At 45.4% G+C, this 24,914-nt stretch overlaps 1 protein-coding gene across 1 annotated transcript in view; it reads right to left on the bottom strand.

Annotated features, from left to right (window-relative positions):
• The window catches only part of LOC132359565 (T cell receptor alpha chain MC.7.G5-like), a 259,427-nt gene that overhangs the window by 47,225 nt on the left and 187,288 nt on the right, over window positions 1-24,914 (bottom strand). Inside the window, exon 4 of the mRNA XM_059913826.1 lies at window positions 17,687-17,741. Within this exon, the coding sequence (XP_059769809.1) occupies window positions 17,687-17,741 (55 nt within the window). The remainder of the gene's footprint in view (window positions 1-17,686; window positions 17,742-24,914) is intronic.

Here is a 24,914-nt window from a genome sequence, read left to right as displayed (position 1 = left end):
CCAGTACAAAACCACTTTACTCTGGGACATTTTCTTCCTCTTCTTTCTCCGTGAAGCTCACCCAGGGGATACCATACATGTTTTGACCCTTTTGACTCCTACTTGGTGATAGCCTTTTACCAACCATCCTGTGGAAAAATGCTGTTTTCCATGTTTCTTAACAAAAAAAAATCCAAGTCACCAACAGTCTCCCGTCTTTCCTCTCCATTTTTTTTCAAACAAAACCTTGTCATTTCTGTGTTACCCATTTTCCCCTTGAAAGACAGTTCTTAGAGAATTCTAGCCGCTACCAGGGTGATTCTCACTGTAGTACGCCATTATGTAAAATCACCATTTTTTTTTTTTTTTTTTGGTGCATCTCTCACACTAGATGTTTTTATGTCTCCCATAAAATTATATTCTCTCAGTCTTAGCCTAGAAATTCCAGACCTAACTCACCTCAAATCCTGCCCCCTTTTTTTGCCACTAGCTGAAACCAAATGGGTTAGAAAAGAACGTAGCCAGGCTTTACCCACTTTCTCCTTACTACTGTAAAAGAAAAATAAAACCTAAAAATAAGAGTCTTTGGTTAGAAGTTGAAAAGGCAGAGATGATTAACCAAAGAATGAATTTAGTGGGTAACTCTGGCTCGTTCGAGAACATTCAGACCTACCTGGTTTTACTTGTAACATTGTCCCCTGCCCAAAGATGAGTCTTCCTGTGTTGCCAGAGCCACACTGTAATACTCCACTTTACAAAAACTTTAAAAGGAGATAGTTTTTTTCCTTCCTTCCCTCCAGCAACCTGAGCTAGTAATAATAACTAATATTTATTGAAGACTTACTAGGTACCGCCACTATGCAAGGTCCTTGATAGGTATTAACTCTTTTAATCTCATAACAATGCAGTGAGCTAGGTACTGCTATTATTCCCATTTAACAGATGAGAAAAATGAGGCATGAAGAGATTAGGTAACCTGCCCGAGGTCACACATCTGGTAAGTAGCAGAGTTAGGGTTTGCCCAGGCAGTTTGATTCCAAAATTCACCTATAGTGGCTATACCTTTCATTAGCCTTAAAAACATTCTGGGTTCCCCTTTAAAGTGTGCATCCCAGTAACACTGATAAAATAGTTAGCTCATCCATCCTAATAAACGTGCCTTGAGCCAGTTCTTCTGAAAGGCTTACATTTCATAACCTTAACATTAAAACTGGTTCAATATTTATACCCAGTCTCTTCATTTTGGCACTGCAGTTGACATTTCCCATTTTTTCTTGCAACACATGACTTCCATTTAGAGCTGCAAAGGGAAGTGTGACCTTCTCCCTGGAGAGTCTTTATCGGGTTAACACACAGAAGCTCATTTAGAAATTCATTAACACCTATATCAAAGATGTCTTTCCCAAAGCCCCTGGACTCCATTGTATAACACCCCTTCCTCTCCCCACAGCTCCAGCCTGGAGCTCCAGAACTTCCCTGGGAGCTAGCCCCTGCCAAAGCCACAGCAAACACTGCTAGGAACAAGTCTGGTTGTACAAAGCACAATTCTGAACAGGGTAGGTGGTCCCTAAGATGCTCCTGAAGAGTCTTGGAGAGAAGAACTTTTCAGGAGAGGCCAGAATTAGGATGAAATCAGCTCCTTCCCTGTTACTTCTAGCAAATCCACCATAAGGCTGTAGGCCAAAGAGAACTGAGAGATGCAGAAATTATATGGTAAGTTTGAGTCATTCTGGATAATCCATGGTGAGGAGATGTCCTCCAGGGAGGTCACTGGGAGGGCCCTAAGTCCCAGGAGTTCCCAGCAGCACTTGAGTTATCTTTGGCTGGGAGGAAACAGGATTCACCAATGGCTCATAGTGAGGTCAGTACAGTATGGACTAAGTAGGTCTAACTTTCAGTGCTCTCTGATGGCTCTTTTTGGAAAGGGCCACCTGTTTGCTCTGTGAGAAAACAGTCTAACAGTGCAACTGCCTTCTTACCAGGCACATCTGGACCCCTCTCTCTAGTTATCTTAATTGAGAGGTGGGCAAGGGCTCAGCTTGGGTGGACAGGAGAAAAACACTATTCATTACTGCACATTTAAAACATGAGGGCTAAAGAAGGAGACAGTTTCTGAGATACTTCCAGCTGCATAGACAGGTTTGAGAGAGTTAATTTGAAGACTCACTTGGATTTACTGCCACACTTGTCCCCAATCCCCAAATCAGCTTACGGTTGTTGCCAATATTACACAGTCATAGAAAGCTTTACAGAAACCGACCAGGCCAATGTGTACCAGGAAATCCCTTTCAATCCCCAAATCCAGCCGGCGTGCTTCTCCAGCTGGGACCCTGGCCAAAGAATCAGCGGGGAAGACTGTTTATTATCGTGGTCAATTCACAGCATGGTTAGGACACAAAGGCTTTTCTGAGGTTAAATAGTTCATCCCCCAACCTCGAGACCGAGCTGTCCCCTCACCAGGCCAGCAGGGCATGGCAGAATCCTGACAAAGTCACTGGAGAAGGTTCTCTCACTCCAGTGCTCAGCCATCCCCGTGTTCAACACAGACTTTCAGACCCAAATGGTTAAGACAAAAAGGACAAGGAATCTGTTATTCTCCAGCTTATTTGTTCCTGTGCCAGATGATTACATATGTGCCCGTTTTCACATGTACATATGGTATATATATACACTGTATAATCATTAGGATTAATGATTAGAATTAACTTTAAAAAAATTGGGTGGAAAAAACAGCCCCCAGGTGAAGTTCAGTGCTATGGCTTCCTTTAGAAATCAGAGCAATCATTACGGATTCAGCAGAGATACTCACGGGGTTTGACCATTAACCTTGTTCCCCCTCCAAATTGTGAACGTGTTGCCTGCATTATTAGTCACACAGTGATCTTCAGCTCAGCGAAAACCTCCTAGAAACCGAACGAAGTTTTCCCTAAAGATCTTCTGGAAGAAGCGATACCGTGAGCACAGAGAATATTAAGTAATTGTCACAGTAATAACCTGGCACAGAATCCTAGCTCCAGCCTGGATTTCAGGACTGTTTCCACATTGGATGAATGGAGGATATTCTTTCTAAATATTCTAAAGAAGGAGTTTTCCCGCACAAGCCCAGCATACTGACTGCCAAAAATCCTAGCTATCCCCTGGTGTTTTACACAGTAATTCTCCAGGGGTTCTGAAGATCATGTACCTCATTTGGACAAAGTAGGAACAGTTTTTGTCCACGGCATCAAAGCCAAAGGAGTCAGAGATATTGTCATCGCAATGGGAGAGACTGAGGGCGGCTGCAGCTGCCTACCTGGCAAGAGGGGTCAGCCTGCTGGTCCACCCTTTCAGGGCGCTGGAGCCAGACACCTCTGACCGAGGTCCAGGTTGTGGAGCATCTAAGGGGATTTCCACTCTTTCTCATCCCACAAAACCAGAGACAGTCACAGGCGCTGGTCAGCCCTGGAGTTCACCCTTGACTCCAGCTCCAGATCTTTTCATCCCCAACTTAGACGGTCACCAGGAAAAGGACTTTCACTACTTTCTATCTGTGTCCTAGTGGGGACTTTTCCATTCTCACTGCCCCTTTCCCAGGAGACAGCACAACTCAAGGACTAACCTGAAATCATTCTCTTACAGGTAGCTTCTCCCATCCTGTCAAGGTGATCCTTTTGAACCACTCTTAATTTTTTTTTTTTTTTTTTTTTTGGCTTAAAACAATAAGCATTTATTAGACCATGAGCCAGCAGTTCAGTGATTTAAGCTGGGCTTAGCTGGGCAGTTCTGTTCATTTTGGCTGGACTTATTCTCGGGTCTGGGAATCAACCAGCTATAAACTGATGTAGGCTGGCTATGGGAAAACTGGTGCAACTGACTCTGCTCCAGTGCCCTTAAATATCTGGGTTGAGCATTTTTCTCTTAGTGAGGACAGAGGTGCAAGGGCACGGTTGAAAGCTTGCAAGTACTTCTCAAGCCTCTGTGAACCTCTCTTAATTTTGAGGTAGCTTGAGGAAAATCTGAGAAGGAAACTCCATAGGCACCACTGCTGAGTGTACAGCATGGTGTCCTCCCTCTTCCCCACCCTCTGGCCATCTGGGGGACCAGGGGCTTAACAACCAATACTTCGGAATGGACCACTCCAGAAGGAAAACAAGAAATGTACAGGGAATTTGGCAGCCCATAAATTTCCTACTTGGATTTAGTCAGTGTTGTTCTCCTCCAAGAATGTCTTCCCTCCTTCCCACACCCATTACAGAAGCATCTCCTTCCTTCCTACTTTGCTATTTGCCTGCTGGATCTCTTACCCAAGCCTCCTTCATTTTTAAGAAGAGATATAGTTTCTCAAGTTGGCCCTATGAAATTAAGTCTGGTGACACTTGTGCTGGCTAAGAAACAATTTGTTTCATGTATGCCGGTCTATTTTCAGTGGTGGGTCTATGGTGTCTGATTTATGGACACCAGGTACAGGTGTGGGCATGTGTAAGCATTCAGGGGAAGTAGGGGTCCAGTTTGCCTGGAGCAGAGCATTTGAGAAAGGGAAGAGGTGGAAACAGATTTGGAGAACAGAAAGGACCAAGGTTTTAGAGAGCCTTAAGTGACAGGCTAAGAAGTGGATAGGATGCTTTCTCAAAACATGAATGCCCAGGTGAAGCGTTGACTTGGATGAGGGAGAAAGGCATAAAGAGGGGTAGGAAAAAAAAAAAAAAAAAAAAAGAGGGGTAGGAAAAAGCGAGTGAAAAATGTGGAATGAGGGTACAGTTTTAAAAGAATTCCCGTGTTGGGCTTCCCTGGTGGCGCAGTGGTTGAGAGTCTGCCTGCCAATGCAGGGGACACGGGTTCGAGCCCTGGTCTGGGAAGATCCCACATGCCGCGGAGCAACTAGGCCCGTGAGCCACAATTACTGAGCCTGCGCCGTCTGGAGCCTGTGCTCCGCAACAGGAGAGGCCGCGATAGTGAGAGGCCCGCGCACCGCGATGAAGAGTGGCCCCCGCTTGCCACAACTAGAGGAAGCCCTCGCACAGAAACGAAGACCCAACACAGCCAAAAATAAATAAATAAATAAATAAATAATTTTAAAAAAATTAAAAAAAAAAAAAAGAATTCCCGTGTTTAGAGGAGTCTCTCAAAGTCTTTAGCTAATAAATATTTTCTAATAATTAATATAATTCTTATGAAATTGGTGGTAAGTTCATCCCAGCGAGCCTCCAAGCTCTCCTTTGTCCTGCCTGTCCAGAGTAGATGGACCCAGAATGGCCACTTCAGACAGCCGTAATTTTTGCTTCCATAGCCAGTATTTCCCTTATTTTACCTTCCTTTGTGTTTCAGACACAAAAAACATGTAAAATATCTGTCTTGCCTGTAATACTCACTTGCTAAAACCTGCAGGCTAGTGCCTGCTCCAAAGACGTATCTGTAGTTTCCTGAGTCACAGTGCTATGTGGCTCTACGTAAACCAACATAGGGTTACCATGTCTTGGTGTAGCTTTGCTGTCAATTAGCAGGATATCGTAGGCACTTTCTCCATGGGAAGGTTTTGACCTCGTGTTTTTCTGAAAGGGATTTACTTGGGATAATATCTCAGTTTGTACTGAAAGTCTTTTTGCTTTGATTAGGTCTGGGCTTGCAAAACTTCCTCAATCTCATGCTATGTTTATCTTAAGTGTGTTTATTAAGTAAAGAGGTTGTTTTAACAAACACGTCAGGATTTAAACATCTAAATGATGGTTGAACCCTTCAAAGTACTCCCTTTAGGACTCTCTCTGAGAGTCAGTTTATCGGCCACACATACACAATAAGGACATTATTTTATAGTCATGCCTCAATTTTGGAACCAAAATAGTACCAGTAATTAATTTGAGTCCCTCCTTTATTTATAACTCATGGCTCTGAAAGCCTTTTGATTCTTAATAAAAGTGAAATCCACCTTCAGAAGATAAAGCCATCATGGCTGCTACAAAAAAGAATGTTCTGGGCCCTTTGAGGGCAGATTCAAAAGAGGAGGTGAGCAATGGACAGCGGGGGGTGCGGTGAGGGGACTAAAGCGTGTGTTACTTCAGGCTGAGTGGTTTGACTGGGCCACTCATTTAAATGTATAAACTCTGTTTGTTAACAAATCAGCCCCATTACCTATTGTCACACCCGGTTCAGGCACAGAGGGTGGTGGACAAAATACGACTGAAATGTCAGATGGCAGGCATTTCTGCAAATAGTGTGCCTGCATGGAAAGCGCCCCAGTTTCTGTCATTCTAACAGAAAAAAACAAAACCAAAACCCCCAAACACTGAACTCTGCAAGGGTGGAGATAGCTTGTAAATTTTCAGTATTTCTTTCTGTAATCCATCTCTCTTCCCCTCTCCCTGAGAGCTTCACAACTCAGATAAACATTCTGCTTTATCACAGGAAATCCAGTGGCAGTGGGGAGGCTTCCAAGGTACGGGGCTTCTCTGTCCCTCCCACAGGGTTGACTCGGCCAGCCTGGGTGAAGGGGAGAAGTCCATGTAGGGAACTACTTTGTCCTACTTTGGGTGAAGAGGGGGGCTTCCACTGATATGACCCATCGAGGGCTGTCCTCTCTCCAGAGAAAGTTTGATTGTTCAACTATTCTCCCAGCAGAGGAAAGCCACGAGGAGCTTGTGGCTCTTGCTGCCCACCCCTCACCCAAGCCCTCGGTCCACCTGCCAGATTTTCCAGTTCTACCAGGTGACACGGCATAAGCACAGCTGGGTCCTCAGCACTTATCTGTTAAGGACACGCTTCCGTGGCTGTGTGCTGCTGCTTTGGTAGCCTCCCTTTTCATTGGTTTGTTTCTCTATCACCAAGCTTTTCTGCCTCTTTTCTCTGCCTCTTTCCCAAAGCCTCAACGTGCTTTGTGGACCTTCAAGAAACACTGACTACAGTATTAATACAGTGTATCAAACTGCCCATGGAACTGATAACCAAATCCAGCCACCAGGGAAACATGTATTCATATCTTGCTCACACATCTGACATAGTTAACAACTGCATGCTAAACGAAGCAATTAAATTCAGCCGTGTTTCAACACGTCCCTTTGGGTTTCTCTCCAGAAAGGATAATGAGTTAACCACAAGAACTCATGGGTATGACCAGCAGCGAGGTGAGTTTGCCAAAGGTGAATGCATACCCAGCGTTCTACAGTGCATTTTCCCCAAACAAAAAACGCCTCTCAGTAGCCACTCTGCCTCTCTTCCTCACGGGATCCTCCATTAAATCTAATGTCTAAACACCTATCACCCAGCAGTCACACAGACCGTGGGTCACCCAGGGTCCTCTTCCATGAGACTGTTGCTGAGGTCACCCACTCACCACAGTGAGGTGGGTGATCACTCCTGAGAAGTGCCATCCTGGGGAGGGGGCCCTGTTACATGTTATGAAGCCCAGAGTTTTCCTATGTCCAGCAGAGGCCAGTGCCCATCTGGCTGAGGACAGCCAAGGGCCTAGATCAGGGCAACTCTTGTAGGCTCATGGGTGAAGGGTGGGTAGACTCCACAGAGAAATGGGGTTGGTCAATTTCTTCTCATTCACTCTGGGTTGTGCTTTAGCTGCACTCACTGATTAATCTCTGAAATCCGCCAGTACTTACTTGGTTTAACAGGGAGTGTAGTGCCTTTTCCAAAGGTGAGCTTTCCTTGGCTGCCTCCATAATTCACAGTCATATGGGGCCTTACAGTAATCAGTGGGTGGGAAGGATTGAGGCGGAGAAAGAACGAGTGAGACCACTTTTTCCTCTAGTGGAAGTCTCACCACTTTGCAGCCTCAGCTCCCAGCTCCTTGGCAGGGGAAGGACGTTTGTCTAAAAATAGCAGCTGGCTGTGCAGACAGATCTGAGCTTGATCTTAAACCACCAGTTTTGCTCCCAGAATACTGGGTTCTGATGGCCGACTCATGCCTGAGACACATGGGACAATTGCAAGGTCAGGCAGAGACATGCCATCTAGCACAGGTGGTCAACAGGGGGTCAGAGAATGGCTATTCTGGGGACTAGGGGCCACGCCACTTTCATAGTTCTTACAAAGAATAGCAACAATAAAACCCAATAAAAACCCCAACAAAGGAGCTGATTGTGCCCCTCTTGGAGAGGAGGGGGTCTTCTTGAGGAAAACCTGATTTCTGAGTTGTTAGATCTTTTTACTTGGTCTTATCACAGAATATGGGTTTTGCATATTATCATTAGTGTTTTTATATATCCGGAGCCAGTGAGGGTTGACAGTGAAAATTTCTACTTCTTCATGACCTAATTCTTAGGATTGCCAGAATTCATCAACGAACACACTTCCAACCGGCTCAGGTACAAAGAAACTAGGTGCATCTACCCTCTTGGGAGAGGCAGTATCTTAATCCCACTAAACTGCACAGAACAGCACTTCCACTCAGGTCAGCCTTGGCGATTGACCCGCTCCCATCACTTACTTGGTTTTACTGTCAGTCTGGTCCCTGCACCAAAGTGTAGGTCATTGTCATTATTACCACAGCAGTACACCCTCTAACAAAAACCTCCTGGGGAAAGCTTGCAGCCAGGCTCCCAGCGTGGCAGGCGGAAGGGGGAGAGCCACCAACAGAGACCACAACACAACCGTCCCATTCTCCTCTCCTACAGGAGTGGGGCCATTTGTCATGCTTCTAGGCTGTACAAGTGGGCACTTTTCAGTGCACTGAGCACAGCTAATCCAGATTCCAAATTGGCACTCTGAGACATAGAATCAGCTTGCAAACAGGTTCCCAAATTATGTGTAAACCCATGCCACAAACAAATCATGCCCAAACACACAGTTTGTCTTCAGGGACCGCTGTTTATAAGGTACTGCCTGGTGGCATGCTCCAGATTGTTGATAATTTGCATCTTAGTTATGGGTTCAAAATACTCAAACTACTCATCTATGTAATTTCACGTTAATTATCATCTAGTTATTTTGTAATTGGTAAATAATGAAACATGGCAGTGCGTTGGGGCAGAGGGTTGACATCTCATTATGTTTTCAGAGGATCGAGTATTTGTTTTACTCCACCCAACGATTCCTCTCAGAAGTTGAGTGTGTAGAATGTTAAGCAACTTTCCTTATAGTTACTCAAAAACAGTCATTAGAAGGTCACTCTAGCCCATTTCCTCCCATTTGTACACATCACCCCTGAAAATTTATCAGGAAAAGCAGGGCTCTCTACTCTGTATTTGAGAACGCTTTTCATTCTATTGCCCAGAGTGACAAAATCCTGATGATAAATTAATTCCCAAACCTGCTGCTCCAAAGAAAACAGAGTAATGAAGACTGAAGAAGCTTGAAGCAGGGAGAATTCTGTTTTCACAGGTGGAAAGGAAAGCCTCAGTAGTAGAAATAAAAATAACACAGATACTGATTGAATGCAGGTACCCTCAGTGAGACCCCCTCCCACTGGAATGAAGGCAGGACTACTTCCAGCTAGGATGTCCCCCCCCAGAGCACCCCTGTTTTAAAGGACACACAGTTGTTACCCCATGGTTCCTGTTACCTACCAAGGGTGACCTGAAGCCTCGTTCCAGTCCCGAAGATGAGTTTCCTGCCACTGCCCGTGGATACACTGTGAGACGCTCCATGACAGAAACCTGCCACTAGAGTTCCTATCTGCTCTCCACCCTGCACTCCCTTACTCAGAGTTTCCCCGTGGATGGGCAGCCTGGGGAAGCCCTCAGGGATCCATTCCCATCTCCTAAACTCTGCAGCATTAACCCCTATGAGGGCAGCAGGGCTCTGGCCAGATAATACCCGCCTGTGGCCCTCTTTGACCTCACCTGATCATGGGGTGCTGGCTAGTTGATGAAGGCTGAGGGGTTGTCAAGTTCAACTATCCAGACATTGGGAATTGAGCTCTTTGTTCTTTCCCTTTCTGGGTTTTATGTTAATGAATCTCTCTTGTCAGAACTTGATGAATGATTGGGACTCAGAAAATCAAATGATTAATAACTGTTCTAACTTAAGGTCCCTAAGTCAGGCAGAGAAGAGGACATGAAGACAGAAAAGGAGAAACAATCAAACCTCTATCCACACAGCCATGTCCACAACACCCATGAAAGTCATTTTCATTGCAAAGGTGCTAACAAAACGGTCCCTATATGTTCATGCCTCAGTCCTAAGCGGTATCCTTTGTCTGCCAGAGCCCAGAATCCCCAGTAATGGCCTTGGAGTCAAATACACTCACAAAAGCACCCAGGAGACCTCCAGACTATCATCTCCCGCACGTACATGGCTCAAAACCTTCTGGGTGCTTAGGACCGTGCTGATACGGCAGTGGTACCAGAGGCCATCAGCAGGGTTTGGAAATGTCCCCATGGAGCCTGCATTTAGATCCCCATCTCCCGGGTGGAAGCACTTACAGGGCTGGATGATGAGCTCGGTCCCTTTTCCAAAAGTGAGTCTGTTAATACCTCCTCCCGTATTCACACCTCGAGTCAACCCTTTACAGAAATCCCTCTGCCGGAGAGCCCTGCCCTGAACCTCCAGAACCTCTATCTACAGCTACTCTGAAGCCACGGACAGCTTGTAGCCCTGGCTGGACCTGCTGGTCATTTCCTCCCCTCCCTTGTTGCTGTTGTAAAAGCTCAAAACACACATAACTGAGGTCAGGGCCCCGGCGATGAGGGCAGGGAATGCCAGCACGTGGTTATCAACTGCATCACTGCTGACTCCTTCATGAGAGCCGGCAAGGTCACAAAATGCTCCCCTGTCATGTAGAAGATGGGGAGGATGGAGGCCCTTAGTCACACACATTTAAAGGGGCTACGGTTTGTATATCTGGCATCTAAAACGGGACAATTCAAACGTTAGGCTGGAACAAATAATAGGCAGAGACATAAATGTTTCACTTTCCTCTCAGACTTACTGGGCCTCACTGCTAAATGCGTCCCAGTCCCAAAAGTCAGCTTGCCTCCGCTGCCACTCTTCTCACTGTTGTCAACAGCTTTACAGAAACAGGGCAGACATCTGTCACGAGTGTCACCTCACCAACCTGTCTGCCTGGCTTTCTCCTTCCTAACACTGATCCCGAAATGCTCTACAAACCAAGCAGCGTGCGTCTTCCCTCACACCTCTCCAAGTCACAGGCTCGGGATAAATCCTTCAGCTCAAAGCTACAGGCTAAGGTTTCCATTTTGCAAGTCTAGACACCCAAACAGCAAGCAGTGTGGTCCCACAGAGACGCTGACATTTAAAAAAAAAATTTAAGTTCGATTTTAAAGCTGTAGGTCACACCAGTTAATTGGTGTGTTTCACTCTCTCAAAGGCAATGCGTGGGAACTCTTAAGTGAATCACATTAATAAAGTGTTTGTGTTGCTCCTGAAATTTCAGTTTTTATCTCTTTAGAATCAAATCCTTCTAAGCTAGAGTCTATTTGATTTGTCATGAAACACAGGTTGGGATTCGGGTGGGCCAAAGTGTGTTCTATACTCACGAGGCTTGACTGTCAAAGTGGTTCCTGAGCCAAAGATCTGTGTGTTTCCAGAATTCACACAGCATTAAACTCCTCTACAAAAAGAGCTTGTGGGCGTGGTTGTGTGGCGGCATGGGGGTGAGTGACTCAGTCCTGGAAACAGAGGACTGTTCCTCTTTGCATGTAGGACTTGCTGGTATTTGGCCAAGAAGCCAGAGACATTGGAATTATCACAGAAACTTCCCAGTGTGAAAAGGTCGATTGTGTATGGAATTTGGCTTGTGTTCGCTCTTTGCTTCTTGGACTAGAATAAATGCTACAACTCTTCTCTAGAAGGAACACTCCAAAGGTTCAGTGTATCTTTTCTTTCAGTGCTTTTCTAGCCCCCTAGCCAGAATTTTCTTTCATCCCATTAATCCCAATCAGACTCACCTGCTCCAAACATTTCTACCCTGCTGTGATGTCCTTCAATTTCAAAACTCATAGCAATCACCAACCAGTAAAAATTTCTGGAAGCATTGCTTGGAAATGAGCTCTTTACAGCTGGCTTCCACATACAGTTTTTGAGTATTTGGGGCTCTGAGCTGGTTTAGAGCCACTCTGACTGTCCCCTGCTGGGTAAAGCCATTCTTTTACGGAGTTGCTCTTGGTGGCACAGAGGAGAGTGGCATTTTCACTGGGTGTGTTATGTTTTCACCTGGGGACAGTCCCCTGAACACTTCTGGCTATTATGGAGTCTGTGGCAGGGAGCAGACTGACCATTACTAGGCCCCCACAGCTCAGCTCTGTCACTGTCTTGCCTTGTAACTCTATGATGCCCTCAGACCTCCCTGTCCCTAGACAGAGTGGGGAGAGTACCATTTCCTTATCTTCTCCAGACAGAGAAGAAAAAGGCTTTGATGCCTAAAGGTGCTTTATCCAGCCTAGCTGGGAGGCGCTTTATAATGTAATTTTTACTACAAGAGTCTGAGCCATCCAAGCCCTCAATACTCATGCCTTTAATTTCTAACGCAGAAAGGAGAGAAAAAGATTCCTCTAGGTAACTGAATGGTTAAGACAGTGGAGAAATCCAGACTTGGAAAAGTTCCATCTGTCCAGTTCTTGCTCTTCCAGTGTTAGTGAGGTTGTCTTTTGTTACAAAGTGAACATGTTCAGATTTTCCACAGCTTATAATTTCAGATGCAAGAAATTTATTTGCCCCATGCTTTTCATGTTACTCTACCCTGTGTATGTATACCCAACATCTATCTCATTCTTTCTTTCTTTCTGTCTGTCTCTCTCTTATCTATCTATCTACCATCTATCTATCATCATCTATCTATCATCTCAGACATAGCTTTTTTTTTTAGCAGTTAATTCTGTGCCTTATCCACACTGTAATTTACTAAATGCAGATGTGCTGTCACACTGATAAATTCCACTGGGGAACGCCCCCCCCCCCCCGAGTTTTCCAAGTTTAAGCCTTCCCCTTGGGATCAGGGCTCAGCGTCCCATTGCTCTGCCCCACCCAGAGCATCAGCTCTTAGCACCTTTCAAAATACCTTTGCCATCTGCAATGAGAGACACACACTGGACTAACTTTGTAAAACTATACTCTCTGGCATTCTGTCTGCCTGCCTCTCTGGGTCTTGTGGTTTTCTTGTCTTTTTGATAGCCGGCGTTTCAACCATTTCTTCCAAATGCTTGCAGTACTCAAAGTTCAAATTATCATACAAGATAAAAGTGAAGATGCAGTTTTTCTATCTAAATCCTCTTCACATGTCACATTAGCACATGATGGCAGCGGCAAAAACAGAATTGTGAACATATTTTCCAGTTTTGAATTAAATATTCAAGACTGGAGTTTCCCCAGAAAACTCAGATATTTGGCTGACACCCATCTCTACCAGTTATGAAAAAGGACAGATGGAAATTCTCCTAAGCCTGCACAGTCTAGTATGACCTCCAGAATCTTACATAGGCCATCTGGAAATTAAAGAATAATTGATTTGCTGACCAAGGATGAGGTACTTACTTGGTGTAATGGTGAGTCTAGTTCCTTTCCCGAAGGTTAATTTGTTTCCGTAGTTAGACACACAGCGTTCTAAGTCATTACAAAAACCATGGCTCCAATCTCTCCAAGCCCTACTGTGCCCTTCCCCCCCCCCCCCATTTCTTGTGAAGCCCCTCCTCCCAATGCTTCACCATCAAAGCCTCCAGTGATCCCTTCATACCAATTCCTGCTGGACCCACTGAGAGAAAGTGGGAAAAAAGCTATAATTAGGAGAGGCTTGACATGTGAGATCTGCTTTGATTTTTCTGTCAAATTTTTCTTCAGAGAGAGGACTAGACATCCTCTTTCTCTCTGCAGGTGCTGTCAGTGAATCCCTTGGGTCTAAACACAGGATGAGCCTGGACAGCCCTGCCATCTTTCTCATCCTCTTATATACCACTCCATAGTTCAGCTTTCTCTGAAGTTGCCTCTTTTCCCTTCTCTAGCCTTCTGGCCCATTCTCTCTCAGTTGAGGCTTGCCCCTCATTCTCTGCTCCTGTGGCCTGTGCCATAAAGGGCCACGCTTCTCTGGTCAGTGCTGGTGTGAGGGGCGAGCTGGAGGGGATGGCATGGTTGCAGATGGCACTGCTTGACCCCCTCCTCCCAGGGGTTTCCAGGCAGGGAAGTAAAGACCTGTCATGGCATAAATCATTCTTGGGGTGGAGGGGAGAGAGGCTCTTTGCTCGGTTCCAGATAAAATTCTACCTATTTTAGAGAAACAGAGTAGCAGACTTTTGACGATTTCTTTCTGGAATTTAAAGAGTTTGCTCAACACAAAGGTGATGGAAAATTTTCTTTGACTTACTGTCAAAGAAATGACTGTCAAACTTGTCCCTCTCCCAAAATAGAAGTTCTGGTTGCCGGTGTTCCACTGTGATAGGAAGCTCAGCAACAAGCAGGCAGAAGACAGAGCCGGTGCTGACACCTGGGGCCCCACCTGAGGGACAGACAGACAGACAGACTGTCTCCTTCCCTGTGCAGGTGCAGGGGCAAGGGCATTAATGGAAAGGAGCTTTAGGGCTTAGAGCAGCTGTGACCACGAGCGGCTGGAGGGACTGAGTCCCCCTGAGAGGGGACCAAGGGGAAGGCTAACATGCATTGTGTGTGGCTCGCTGTCTAATTAAAGGTGTGGGCCCATTTGTCTTATGCATGGGCATTTAAAAATATTCTTTTCCTCTGAAGATTTAATTTCTCTCCTGATGATCACATGATTCTGAAATGCATTTTCACTAGGTCTCTTCATTACATCTTTTAACTCTGGGAAGGCTTTTCTTTCTTTGTGAAATTTCTGGAACAATTCCTTTTCTTGGGATTAACCCAGTATGAGGCTCTGATCACTTGCTCCTTTCCCACCTGCCTCATTTCCCTAACACCCCGTTAGGCAGTGTCCATTGTTCACCCCCACCCCCCAACCTTGTCCCCCATGAGCAGTGAGTGGGTGGGAGGGAGAACACAGGTTGGCGACTTGTTTTTCAAATTGCCATGTTCAGACCCCAAGCTCTCTATGCTACCTTTTAAGCACTAAACCTACATTTACCATTCTTTGGCCTTCTTTTCTGATCACAATGAATACATCTTGATTCCCTCAGCTTTGTGTCTTCAACTGCCACGCCACCTGCACAGCCATTTGAGCCCCATGCCTGTGACAGTGAGCCCTGCCACACGCCACAGGCAGAGTCACGGGCGGACTTACTTGGAACGACTGATAAGCTTGTCCCCTGCCCAAATGTCAGCTTGTTGTAGTTGTCACACAGCCACCCGGCCCTTTGCTATAACTGACAGGGGACTCTTAGCGATCTCAGACCCCAGTCTTTTTTTATGCCACTTCAAAAGGCATCTCAGGTACATGTGGGACAGGATCTGAGAGTGTTGGGCCACAGTTAGGTCGGAGTGATGTCACCCTTCTCTAGGTCAGGGGTCCCCAACCCCCGGTACTGGGCCATGGCCTCTTAGGAACCTGGCCGCACAGCAGGAGGTGAGCGGCGGGCGAGCGAAGCTTCATCTGCAGCTCCCCATTGCTCCCCATCGCTCTCATTACCTCCTGAACCATCGCCCCCCCCCCCCAACACCCCCACCGAGGTCCATGGAAAAATTGTCTTCCACGAGACTGGTCCCTGGTGCCAGAAAGGTTGGGGACCGCTGCTCTAGGGGATGGTAGGAAACTTGCTAGGAACACGTGCTTCTCCTCCTTGGGGTCACTGCAACTTCTGACATGCTGAGGGTTTTAAAAGCATCATTGAGTTCCCTTGCCTCCTTCTCCCTTCTCTGCTATCCCCCCATCCATACAATGTCCCCATCTGCATCTCATTTCCATCATCTCCAGGCCCCAGTTTGGTGACATCAGGTCCTCAGGCACCATTGATCCGCCTTCTCTGAGACAGCATATGTTCGCCGGCTGCCGTGATTAAAGGGCTGGAAATGCCAGCATCTCAGAGGCTGAGATCTGGGCTCCTTACTTTTTATCACTGGTCAATATGTTATCCTCATTTGTCTGGCTAATGAAGAGCTGACTTTTCTAAGTGGATGCTGTTTTGCTGAAATGGCAACTGCCAAAGAGCTAACAATAAAAGCAGAGCTCTGAAGGTGTTGTTGGCCTTTCAGACCCCTTTGGCATATTTCAGTCAAAGGGTTCCCAGGCTCAAATGTCCATATCTCAGCTTTGGCTCCCACAGTATTGGGCTTGGAGAAATTCAACAAAAACTGGGCAATATTGGTCCAACCTACCCCTTGTTCATTAGACCCAGGCTATTCTTGGAAGCATCTTGCACATTCAAGATGATCATAACAAGCCAACATTCAGCTTTATAGCAGTACTTCTAGCTCCACACCCACCTGATACGAATTGACGCTGTTCTTCAGTGGAGCAGACAGAGGCCACGATATCAGAAGACCGCCCCCCAGCCCCCTCCTCACACGCAAAGTAGGGACTATGCTGTCTGCCTGATCTACGTAAGGACAGACCTGGACTCTCATCCCTTTGGCATGGGAGGACTCTGCCATCAATTGAGAGCCTAGGAAAACAGTGCCTGCAATACAATCGGAGTGATGTCACCCTTCTCTTTGACACCTTCCTTACCATCTCAGTCTTATCACGCTGCTGTTAAAGACATATTCCTACATTTTAATATTTTAATGTTTCCCCCTTCTTGTCTGTCATTCCTTCCATTTATGTTTCTGAGCACCCACGGGGCTCCAGCCTCCTTGATCCATTTCCATTTGACTCCATTTGCATCCTTGCAAGAAAAGGACAAAAGTTCTAAAATGCAAGAATACCTGGGGGACACTGTGAGTTTGGGTCTTTCCAGCTTCTTGGCTTCACGGTTAGGCAAGTCCCCTTTCTAACTATCAGCTTCTCAGAGCTGCCTCGCTTCTCCCTGCAGCGGGGAGTTTTACAACGACTGATAGAAGGAACTTTAAGAATCTTAGAAAAACAGTCAGTTTCCCTCTCTTCCGGGTGGGGTGCAGCAGCAAACACACCAAAGCCAAATCTTTCTATCTGCTCTAATTATCAGCAAGGATACACGTCACCATGAGGAGAAAGGTATTAATCCTTGTACCTGAAACTCTTTGGAATTAATTGTAATCCCTTGGCTGGTGGTTTCAGTGATAGGAATGGACACAGTGGATGTGTATTTTTTTCCATCCCTTTTTTTGGGTCTCCTCTCTTTTTGTAGTTTTTGCATCTAGAGAAGCCGTAGGAAACATGCAGGGAACATAGAGGGATTTGAAATAAGACCTCAGATTCCCTCTCAGTTTTCATTTTTTCCCTCTCCGCTTTCATTTGAAACCCATTCTGAACTGAACGCCACGGACTTATTCAACCTCTGCTCTCAATTATCCCTCTCCACTCTGGATGATACCAGTGGAAACGGCCTCAGCTGCACCAAGAAGAATTTAAGGTTGATGTAAGGAAGAACTTTCTGACTGGGAATGGTATAGAATGGGTTACTCAGGGGAGTGTGTTGGAAAGGGTGGCACCCTCCCTTGCCACCAGAGTTGGGCATTATCTCCAGAGGCGTTTCTGAAAACTGCAAAGATTCTTTCCTATCTTTCCAGGGACAAGGTTGGCTTTACTCAACAGCAGGGGGATAGACCCAATGGCTCAAGGTCCAAAAAGGAATCTATGAATATTGAGATTAAAGAAGAGACAGGACCCTGGAGGCTACTGGTTAACTTCAAGCCAGATCTGGTTCCAAGGCAACACACATTTCTCTCAAAACTAACACCAGGGGTGAAATCCCAGAATTTCCAGTATGCTGCTGTGTCCTGTTACACTTACTTGGATGGACAGTCAAAGTGGTTCCTTGTCCAAATGTCAGCTTTCCATAGCCAGCACCACCACCAGTGGTAACACTGCCATGGAAGCCTTTGCAAGAACCCCGGGGGCACCCCCGACGCTCATAGACAACTTCCTCTTTAATTCTGGGGAGAAGAGACTCACCCAAAGGGGTCTGAATGTGGGAGAGCTTCTTCCCACCGTAGGTCAGAGAACCATTTCCACGTCTGGTCCTGGGACATTGACCTCCTGCATTCCCCCCCAAGGGCCTGTTTCCCGTCTCTCTCCATTTCCTCCGGTTTTCATCCTGAGACTGACTGATTTCTCATGTTCAGCATTTCTCTTTCTAAAGGTCTCATTTCCATTCTACAGCATCATTTTCAGGACAATTTCTCTGATCAGTTTTCAAGACATGTCCTCCCCTTCCTTCGAGGTGTCACGCATTTCTGATGACAATGAATTGATTACAAGGAGACGTGAGGAGAGTATTCAGCTTTCGGGAGGCTGACTAGAATTTGATGAGGTTTAGGTTCCAGCCCCAGGAAACACCAACTCCTGAGTTTCCCTTCATGTCCCAGCATAAGGAATGAAAACGATGGGCACATTTGACTGAACTTTCTGGTCAGCCTTGAACATGAATGACTCACTACTGTGAGTAGTATCTCACAGAAAGTTTACATTCGAGCTTTGTTACAGTGATTACCTATCCTGGGGGCTGTTTTGGGTTTAGCAAAGAAAGGCCTTTATTCTGGGAGGCCCCTCAAGCATAGGCAAATTGGGTCAGCTGGTCAACCTAAAGTCTTACCCAAGGTGTCCTGACCTCACAGAGCTACCCAGCGGCCATAGTGGTAGTTAGTTGAAGCCTCTGTTAGAGGCAAGCTCTGGCATGTTTACTTGGAGTTGCTGTAAATTTCATCCTTTGACCAAACACAGCTTCCATTGCTGACCGTCACACCCATAGGAACGCCAGGGGTCTCCCTGGCTGTGTCTGGTGGCTGCCACAGATGTTGTGAGAAGCCAAATACAGGCAGTCTCATTATTTGACACCACTGTGATCAAACCCTATCTCCAAAGAAGATAAAAAACCAAATATTTTAGCTCCTTACCTTCACTCAACTTTTAAACTCTTCAACTGGTTTGACTGAATTTGTGCTACTCTCACTAGTCAAGCAACCACTTATTAACAGTGTCAACATGAAACATGAAAAGGTGAGGAAACTAGGCTATTATTTAGTAAAGAAGAAGTGACGTCTGCTTTAAGGACAGTGGTCAGAGATTCAAACGACACTTCCCATCTCTTCCCTTCCCAGCATCACAGTATACAGAGCTCCCCACACCCTACTTCAGCCACTGAAACATCAGGATGTAAGCAAAATTAGATGCCTGCCATCAGCTAAAGCTCTCAAACAGACGGCACCAAAGTGTTGCTGTGGCAATAACCTCTGTGCTCTGCTGATTGAAAGAGAACACAATTTAATCATAGGTCCCTTGGACTCCAGCCTTGCCTTGGTAGACCTTGCAGAAGAAGAGTCCATTGTATGGAAAATCTGGCCTACAGTTACTGTCAGGAGCTCACCCTGGAAAGATGCTCGCCCTGCACAGATATTTTCTTTGCATGGTCAGGCTGGCCTCTTCTACATTTTACTGTGTAGGGGTTACAGCTCTCAGTCCCCTAAGAGGCCCACCAAGTGCTGAGAGGGGCTCCCGGCTTCTCCAGCATTCTGGAAGACCCACCACAGAGTTCTCCCTAGTGTGTTTCCAGCGAGACAACGAAGATAACACCTCCTGTCTGGTCCCCTGTCTCAGGTGCCCACTCCCAAAAAGGTGATGTCCTTGAGTCTCCCAGGAGGTTCATACGAATCCCCTTGAAGCTTTAATTAGCTAGGACCTCAGAGACTACTGAATGCATGGGATTCCACAACATCAAGCATTATTCACTATTTCTGTTGTTGCAGACATGTGCTGGTTTTGTCCCTGCTGAACAAGACACTTCTGCATGTGACAACTTCCCGGCTAACCACACTGCATGTTCTTTAGGCAGGACCTAGTCCAGAGCATCCCAAGCCAGCTGCTACCAGGGCTGCAAGAACTCCTTCAACACTGCATGCACTGCATCTCTTAGTCATTCACACCCTCGTGATTCAGCTTTTCAAGAGCTTCGACTGGGCTCTATTTTTCAGCATGCCTCTCCCAGTGCTGCGTCCTCTGCTAATCACAGAAAGTAGATCTGAATAAATGAAACTCAGCAACCAGGGTGCTTAGCTTATGTCAAAAGGAGACTGGGGGGCTTTCAACAGGTTTTTCCCATTTACCCAAATTTTATAACAAGTCCGTCTTCCCGGGGTTAGTTTATAAGCACCACCTTCAGAAGCCCACCAGCAACACAGAATCTCAAGAAATGCCAATAGAAACTGCAGTTCCTTACTGTTATATATAGCACTTAAAACTTTTCCAAGTACTTAGGACACATTATTACCCTTATGAAAGGGTGGGTATATATGTGAAGGAGAGAATAAAATGCAGTATTTTCACGATTCAGAGGACAAATGAATTTTTTCCCCTTTCCTTGGATGAGCTAAGTAAAATGGCGACTCAATCAATGATTTTGGTAATGGAGGGAACAGTGGGGTTAAACGCTCTGAGTTAACTGGACAGTTCCGCCCGTGGAGACCTCAGTTACTGGACTGGGGATGGAGAATAGAACCTTTAAGAGAGACAAAGTGAGGGTAAAAGAAGAAAAGAAATCTGTCTGCAGAATTTCCAGCATTCATTAATGAAATCTCAGGGTCCCATTATTTCAGGAGATAAATTTAGGGGAGTTTTAGTATCTACATCAGGAAGATTTATATTTGGTCTACTGAATTTGCATAATCAAAATATGCCAATTTCCTCTCTATCTTTTTGGCAAACATTCCCTGGCTTTAGCTGAATCCCTCAGCCTCCTGTATTCAATTTTTCTCTCTGTACCAATAATCTCATTTAAGATGGATGATAGGAACGTTTATGGCTGAAGGTAATTTAGCCTTTGTACAACGGAGTTCTAATCTCTCTGATGGGGATCATATCCTCCCAATGCAAGCATTAGATTTGGAAACTAACCTGGGATGTTTTGGGGACACAAGTAATTTAAATCAGAAGAAAGAAATGTTTTGAATCCCTCCCACTCCCCACCAGGCCCTTCAGACTTACTTGGATTCACAATTAAGAGAGTTCCTTTTCCAAATGTCAGTTTATAGCTGCTACTTCCACTAGTCTCACAGTCAGGGGAGGCTTTACAAAAACATGAACAGGAGCTGCTCTTGGCAGAAGGGCCCTGGGGGTCAATATGGTCTCCATCCCACAACCCTGCACTAAACTACAGGTTATTTGACAACATGCCCAGAAGGCAGCTGCTGCAGGTGGGAGCTGGGCTTCCAGAGGACAATGGAGCCCTGATAAATATATACTTCATTTATTACAGATTTTAAAATTGTCTTTCTTTTTCTTAGTTGCCACCTTAGTTTGGGTAAACTATCTCTTTTTCTTTTTCCCTCGTTGTCTACCCCTGGTTGGCACTCACACAGTTTCCATTTTATTGTACTTCAGGGCTAACTGTTTCTCTGTTTTTTCTTAAAATTGCTCGCCTCAACACATTAGATTCTGGTTTACTGGAAACCGATTGCAGAAGGGGGAGTGAGGGAGTTTTACAGGGCCATATTCAAGGTAGGAGTTTGAGGGCTTTTTGGTCTTTCCCAATCTTCTTCCCTATGATGGACCAGGCAAAACAAGTATGTGCCCGTCCAGGAGAGGCTTTGGGACGTGGTCTAGAAAGGATAAAGCTGTTGGGAGCCCCACGTGGTTTCATTCTTTCATACTCACTGGGGTTGATGGTCAGGCTGGTTCCTTGCCCGAATACCAGCTTCTGGCCGGCACTCCCCAGAGGTGCACCTCAGCAAAGAGCTTTACACAAACTGCACACACGGAAGGCCCCTGTCTCCCACTTGAACAGGAGCCTGATCTACTCTCAGCGCCCGAGCCTGCTGGGGGCAATGGCCCGAATCTCACAAATCAGGGAGGTTTAGGACAGTGTCTATTTGGGGCTGCCTTCTTCCTCCTTGACAAAGTCCCCTTTAGCAGTTACAGACATGTACCATATTTTTATTCTCTTCGTCAGTCAAATACTTAACACCTTTATTTCCACTTCACAGAATTTTAACTTTTTTTTTTTTTTAAATATCCTTCAGCTTTTACAGAGCTCTCCCTAAAAACAGCTGGATTAAAAGAATCTTTCAAATCAGAATACACAAGGTCCCCTGAGTGAAGTTAAGCTGGCTTCCTCCTTGAAATTGGTGGTTTGAATCCTAGGGTCTGGGACCCTAGTCATCTGGGACTTAATCCATTGGCTAAGACAGGAAAGGTTAGAAGTCAAGGCAGAAAATCCAGGGGAAATCCTGTCCTGTGACCCCTTCTTCTCTGCACACTTATTTGGACTTATTTTTGGACTTATTCCACCCCCCTCCCCCAAGACATTGCCAGCACTTGTCTCCCACAGGGAGCCCTCCTCAGAATCAGTTCTAGAGGACACCCCCCCATGCACCCTGAAGTCTGAAAGCAGACATGGTTTCTTTCTTCTGCTCAGGGAAATTTGATTGAAAAATAATTTCCAATTTTGCAAAGAGGAAAGGATTAGGAGAAAATCTGTTTGCTTCTGTTCTCCTCCTCCTCCCCCCTCCTCTTCAATAGTTTTAAACTATTCATAGAAACAGCCCCTTTAGGGTTAGAGAAATGTGGTAAGTTTCTAATCTCTTCATCTTTTTTTCTTGCTGTCTATTTACTGCAGTCCTATATTTACAATCTAAATTTACATTTCATTTCCATTTGCTGAAGCTTCTAATGCACTTTTTCTATGACTTCCAGGACACCATGTGTAATGATAAACTCTATTGAAATGAACCAATTCAGAAGGAGTTTTTAGGGCTGGAGGCTGACATTTCTCTCTTCCCAAGACAGGTCTGGGGGTGAGCAAGTCATTATTACTCTTCCAGGCAAGCCCAAGATAAGGGCAGTGCAGCCAACTGAGCAACTAGGCTTGCGGGGTTGACGTGCTTATGTCTAAATAACTATCTGCTGAGCGTTGCTCCTTGGGATTAATTTGAGTTTTCTTTTAAATCTAGTTCCCAAATGTCAGCTTCCCATCTTTGTAGCTCTTAGAATCTCTCTGACAGGCAAAGCTTAAGGTAAATCTCATAGATGTTTTTTGAATCTCAACCAATATTTCATCTCTGTACACATCACAAATAAAGGCACCAAAAGAAGGATGAATATAACACCTCTGGGAGAAAATTTATAACAGTTCTCTGGGAGAGATGAGAATTATAAATAAAAATGGAATAGCATGTGCCTTTTCTGATTATCATTGCTAGTGTCTGGAGGACTGTAAATATCCAACCCAGTTCGGAAACACGGTAGCTGACTGGCTTGCTCTTTGAACTCTAGTTAGCAACTGGACACACAGGTCAGCGTGGAAACATTTTTTTTTTAATCTCATGCTATTTTAGGCATAAGGGACTTCAGGAAGGTCGTCTGGAGCTAACATAATACTCACTAGGACATCCTGATTCTAGCCTTTCTAATGTGGATACTAATTTGGCCATGAAAGTAGAAGTTTTACTTTGAGGTATCCATTGGGTAGTTGGTATCTCTTATGAATTGTAAGCAAAAGTTAAACCCCAGACAGCTGTCTGGAGTGAGCTTCTGTTGTAGTAAATAGAGACTCCCTCATGGAGCAACATTTCAGCTACATTCAAGTGAATTAATCGATTTGTTTTGAGAGTGGTAGGTAGCACTCAAAATCTCCCTCTGGTTATTGCAAGCCGGAGAGAAGGGTTGTTATTATATAAGATTAGGGAATCCTTCCCTGACACTTCCCAGTGAAGTTGCCCCTTTTCACTGAGGGGCACAGAAACGAGTGGGTATCCAAAGGGGCTTCTCTGATGAGCTCAGCCAAGGCAAGGCTGAAAAAGTCCCAGTTAGAAACGTAGTGATTAACAGCATCCTGGGGCCTGTTTTCAGCAGTTCATGATCTTTCTGACTATTTTGAATATTTGCTTTCAATCTTACCCTTTCCCTAAATATCAGCTTGTGATCAGCGTCAGCACCAGAAAATCTTACATGGCTTTACTCAACTTGGTGTGGCTCCAAGAATTTGAGAATTATGGGGATTAGACAGTTTTTCCCCCTAATTGCACCAACATGGAGGCCTTGGGAAGACAAGTAGCTCACCCGAGAGTGGTCATTCAGTCGTTTACATCAATAGGGTGTATCTCACTGTCTTCCTTTGGGTCGGGTTGCTATGTTGCTATGTACTTTAGTCTAATAGATCCTTTCTTCCTAACTGCTTTCTGCCCCGACACATTAAAACTTTAGTTCAGGTTCCATTTGTCAGACACACATCTCCAACAACAACAAAAACCAGCTTTTAACATTTCCAAGGGCTTAAAGGTGTTGAAGAAACAGCCCTGAAGGGGTTCCATCAGAGGCTGCCCTCATTATCATGTTCGCCAGAAAGACCTGTGGCCCCAAGTCCCCAAAGATACTAATCACTGGATGAGTAATTCAGTGACCTTTCACTGAATTTTTAAGAGTGGTGGCTTATGTTTAGAAACAAGCCGTCTTCTTTAAAACATACCTGGTCTAACACTCAGGTCGTTCCTCTTCCGAATGTCAGCTTATTAGTGGCTGTGGTACCACACGAAGACACGAGACTCTGAAAAAACTTAGCTGCCCAAGCTCCCCTTACTACCTACTTAAATGTTTATCTATCGTCCAAGAATCCCCTTGATAAAAGCGCTTTTTATAATGAGGGTCTGGTGGTAAAGTTTATGGACCTTCTGCGGCCCTCCGTCTTCCTTGCACTATTGTCACTTAGTTGGAAATGTACCAACATTCCCTCACAGCATGCCTACTCTGGTAAAACAGGAGTAGGAACTGCCTCCCTCATTTAACAGAGGGAGACACGAGAGGCTCAGAGAGTTCACTGATTTTCTCTTAGTCCCATGGAAAACTCTACCAGTTCTAACACGAAATTAAACTTTCTATCAGTCTGACTCCTTAGTTTAATGCTGCAGTAGCACTGTCACTCTGGTTTATTAGATAAAATAGCACGTGAGGGTAAACAGCAGAGTCCCACGGGAGGTAGGTACACATCAACGGCTGTTTCAATTGGAATCCACCAATGGGGCTGCCATGGTTT

This window comes from Balaenoptera ricei, chromosome 2 (assembly GCF_028023285.1).
Source record: "Balaenoptera ricei isolate mBalRic1 chromosome 2, mBalRic1.hap2, whole genome shotgun sequence".
Classification (NCBI taxonomy): domain Eukaryota; kingdom Metazoa; phylum Chordata; class Mammalia; order Artiodactyla; family Balaenopteridae; genus Balaenoptera; species Balaenoptera ricei.
The sequence above is the reverse complement of the archived record's forward strand: the minus strand, read 5'-3'. Positions and strand labels throughout refer to the sequence as shown.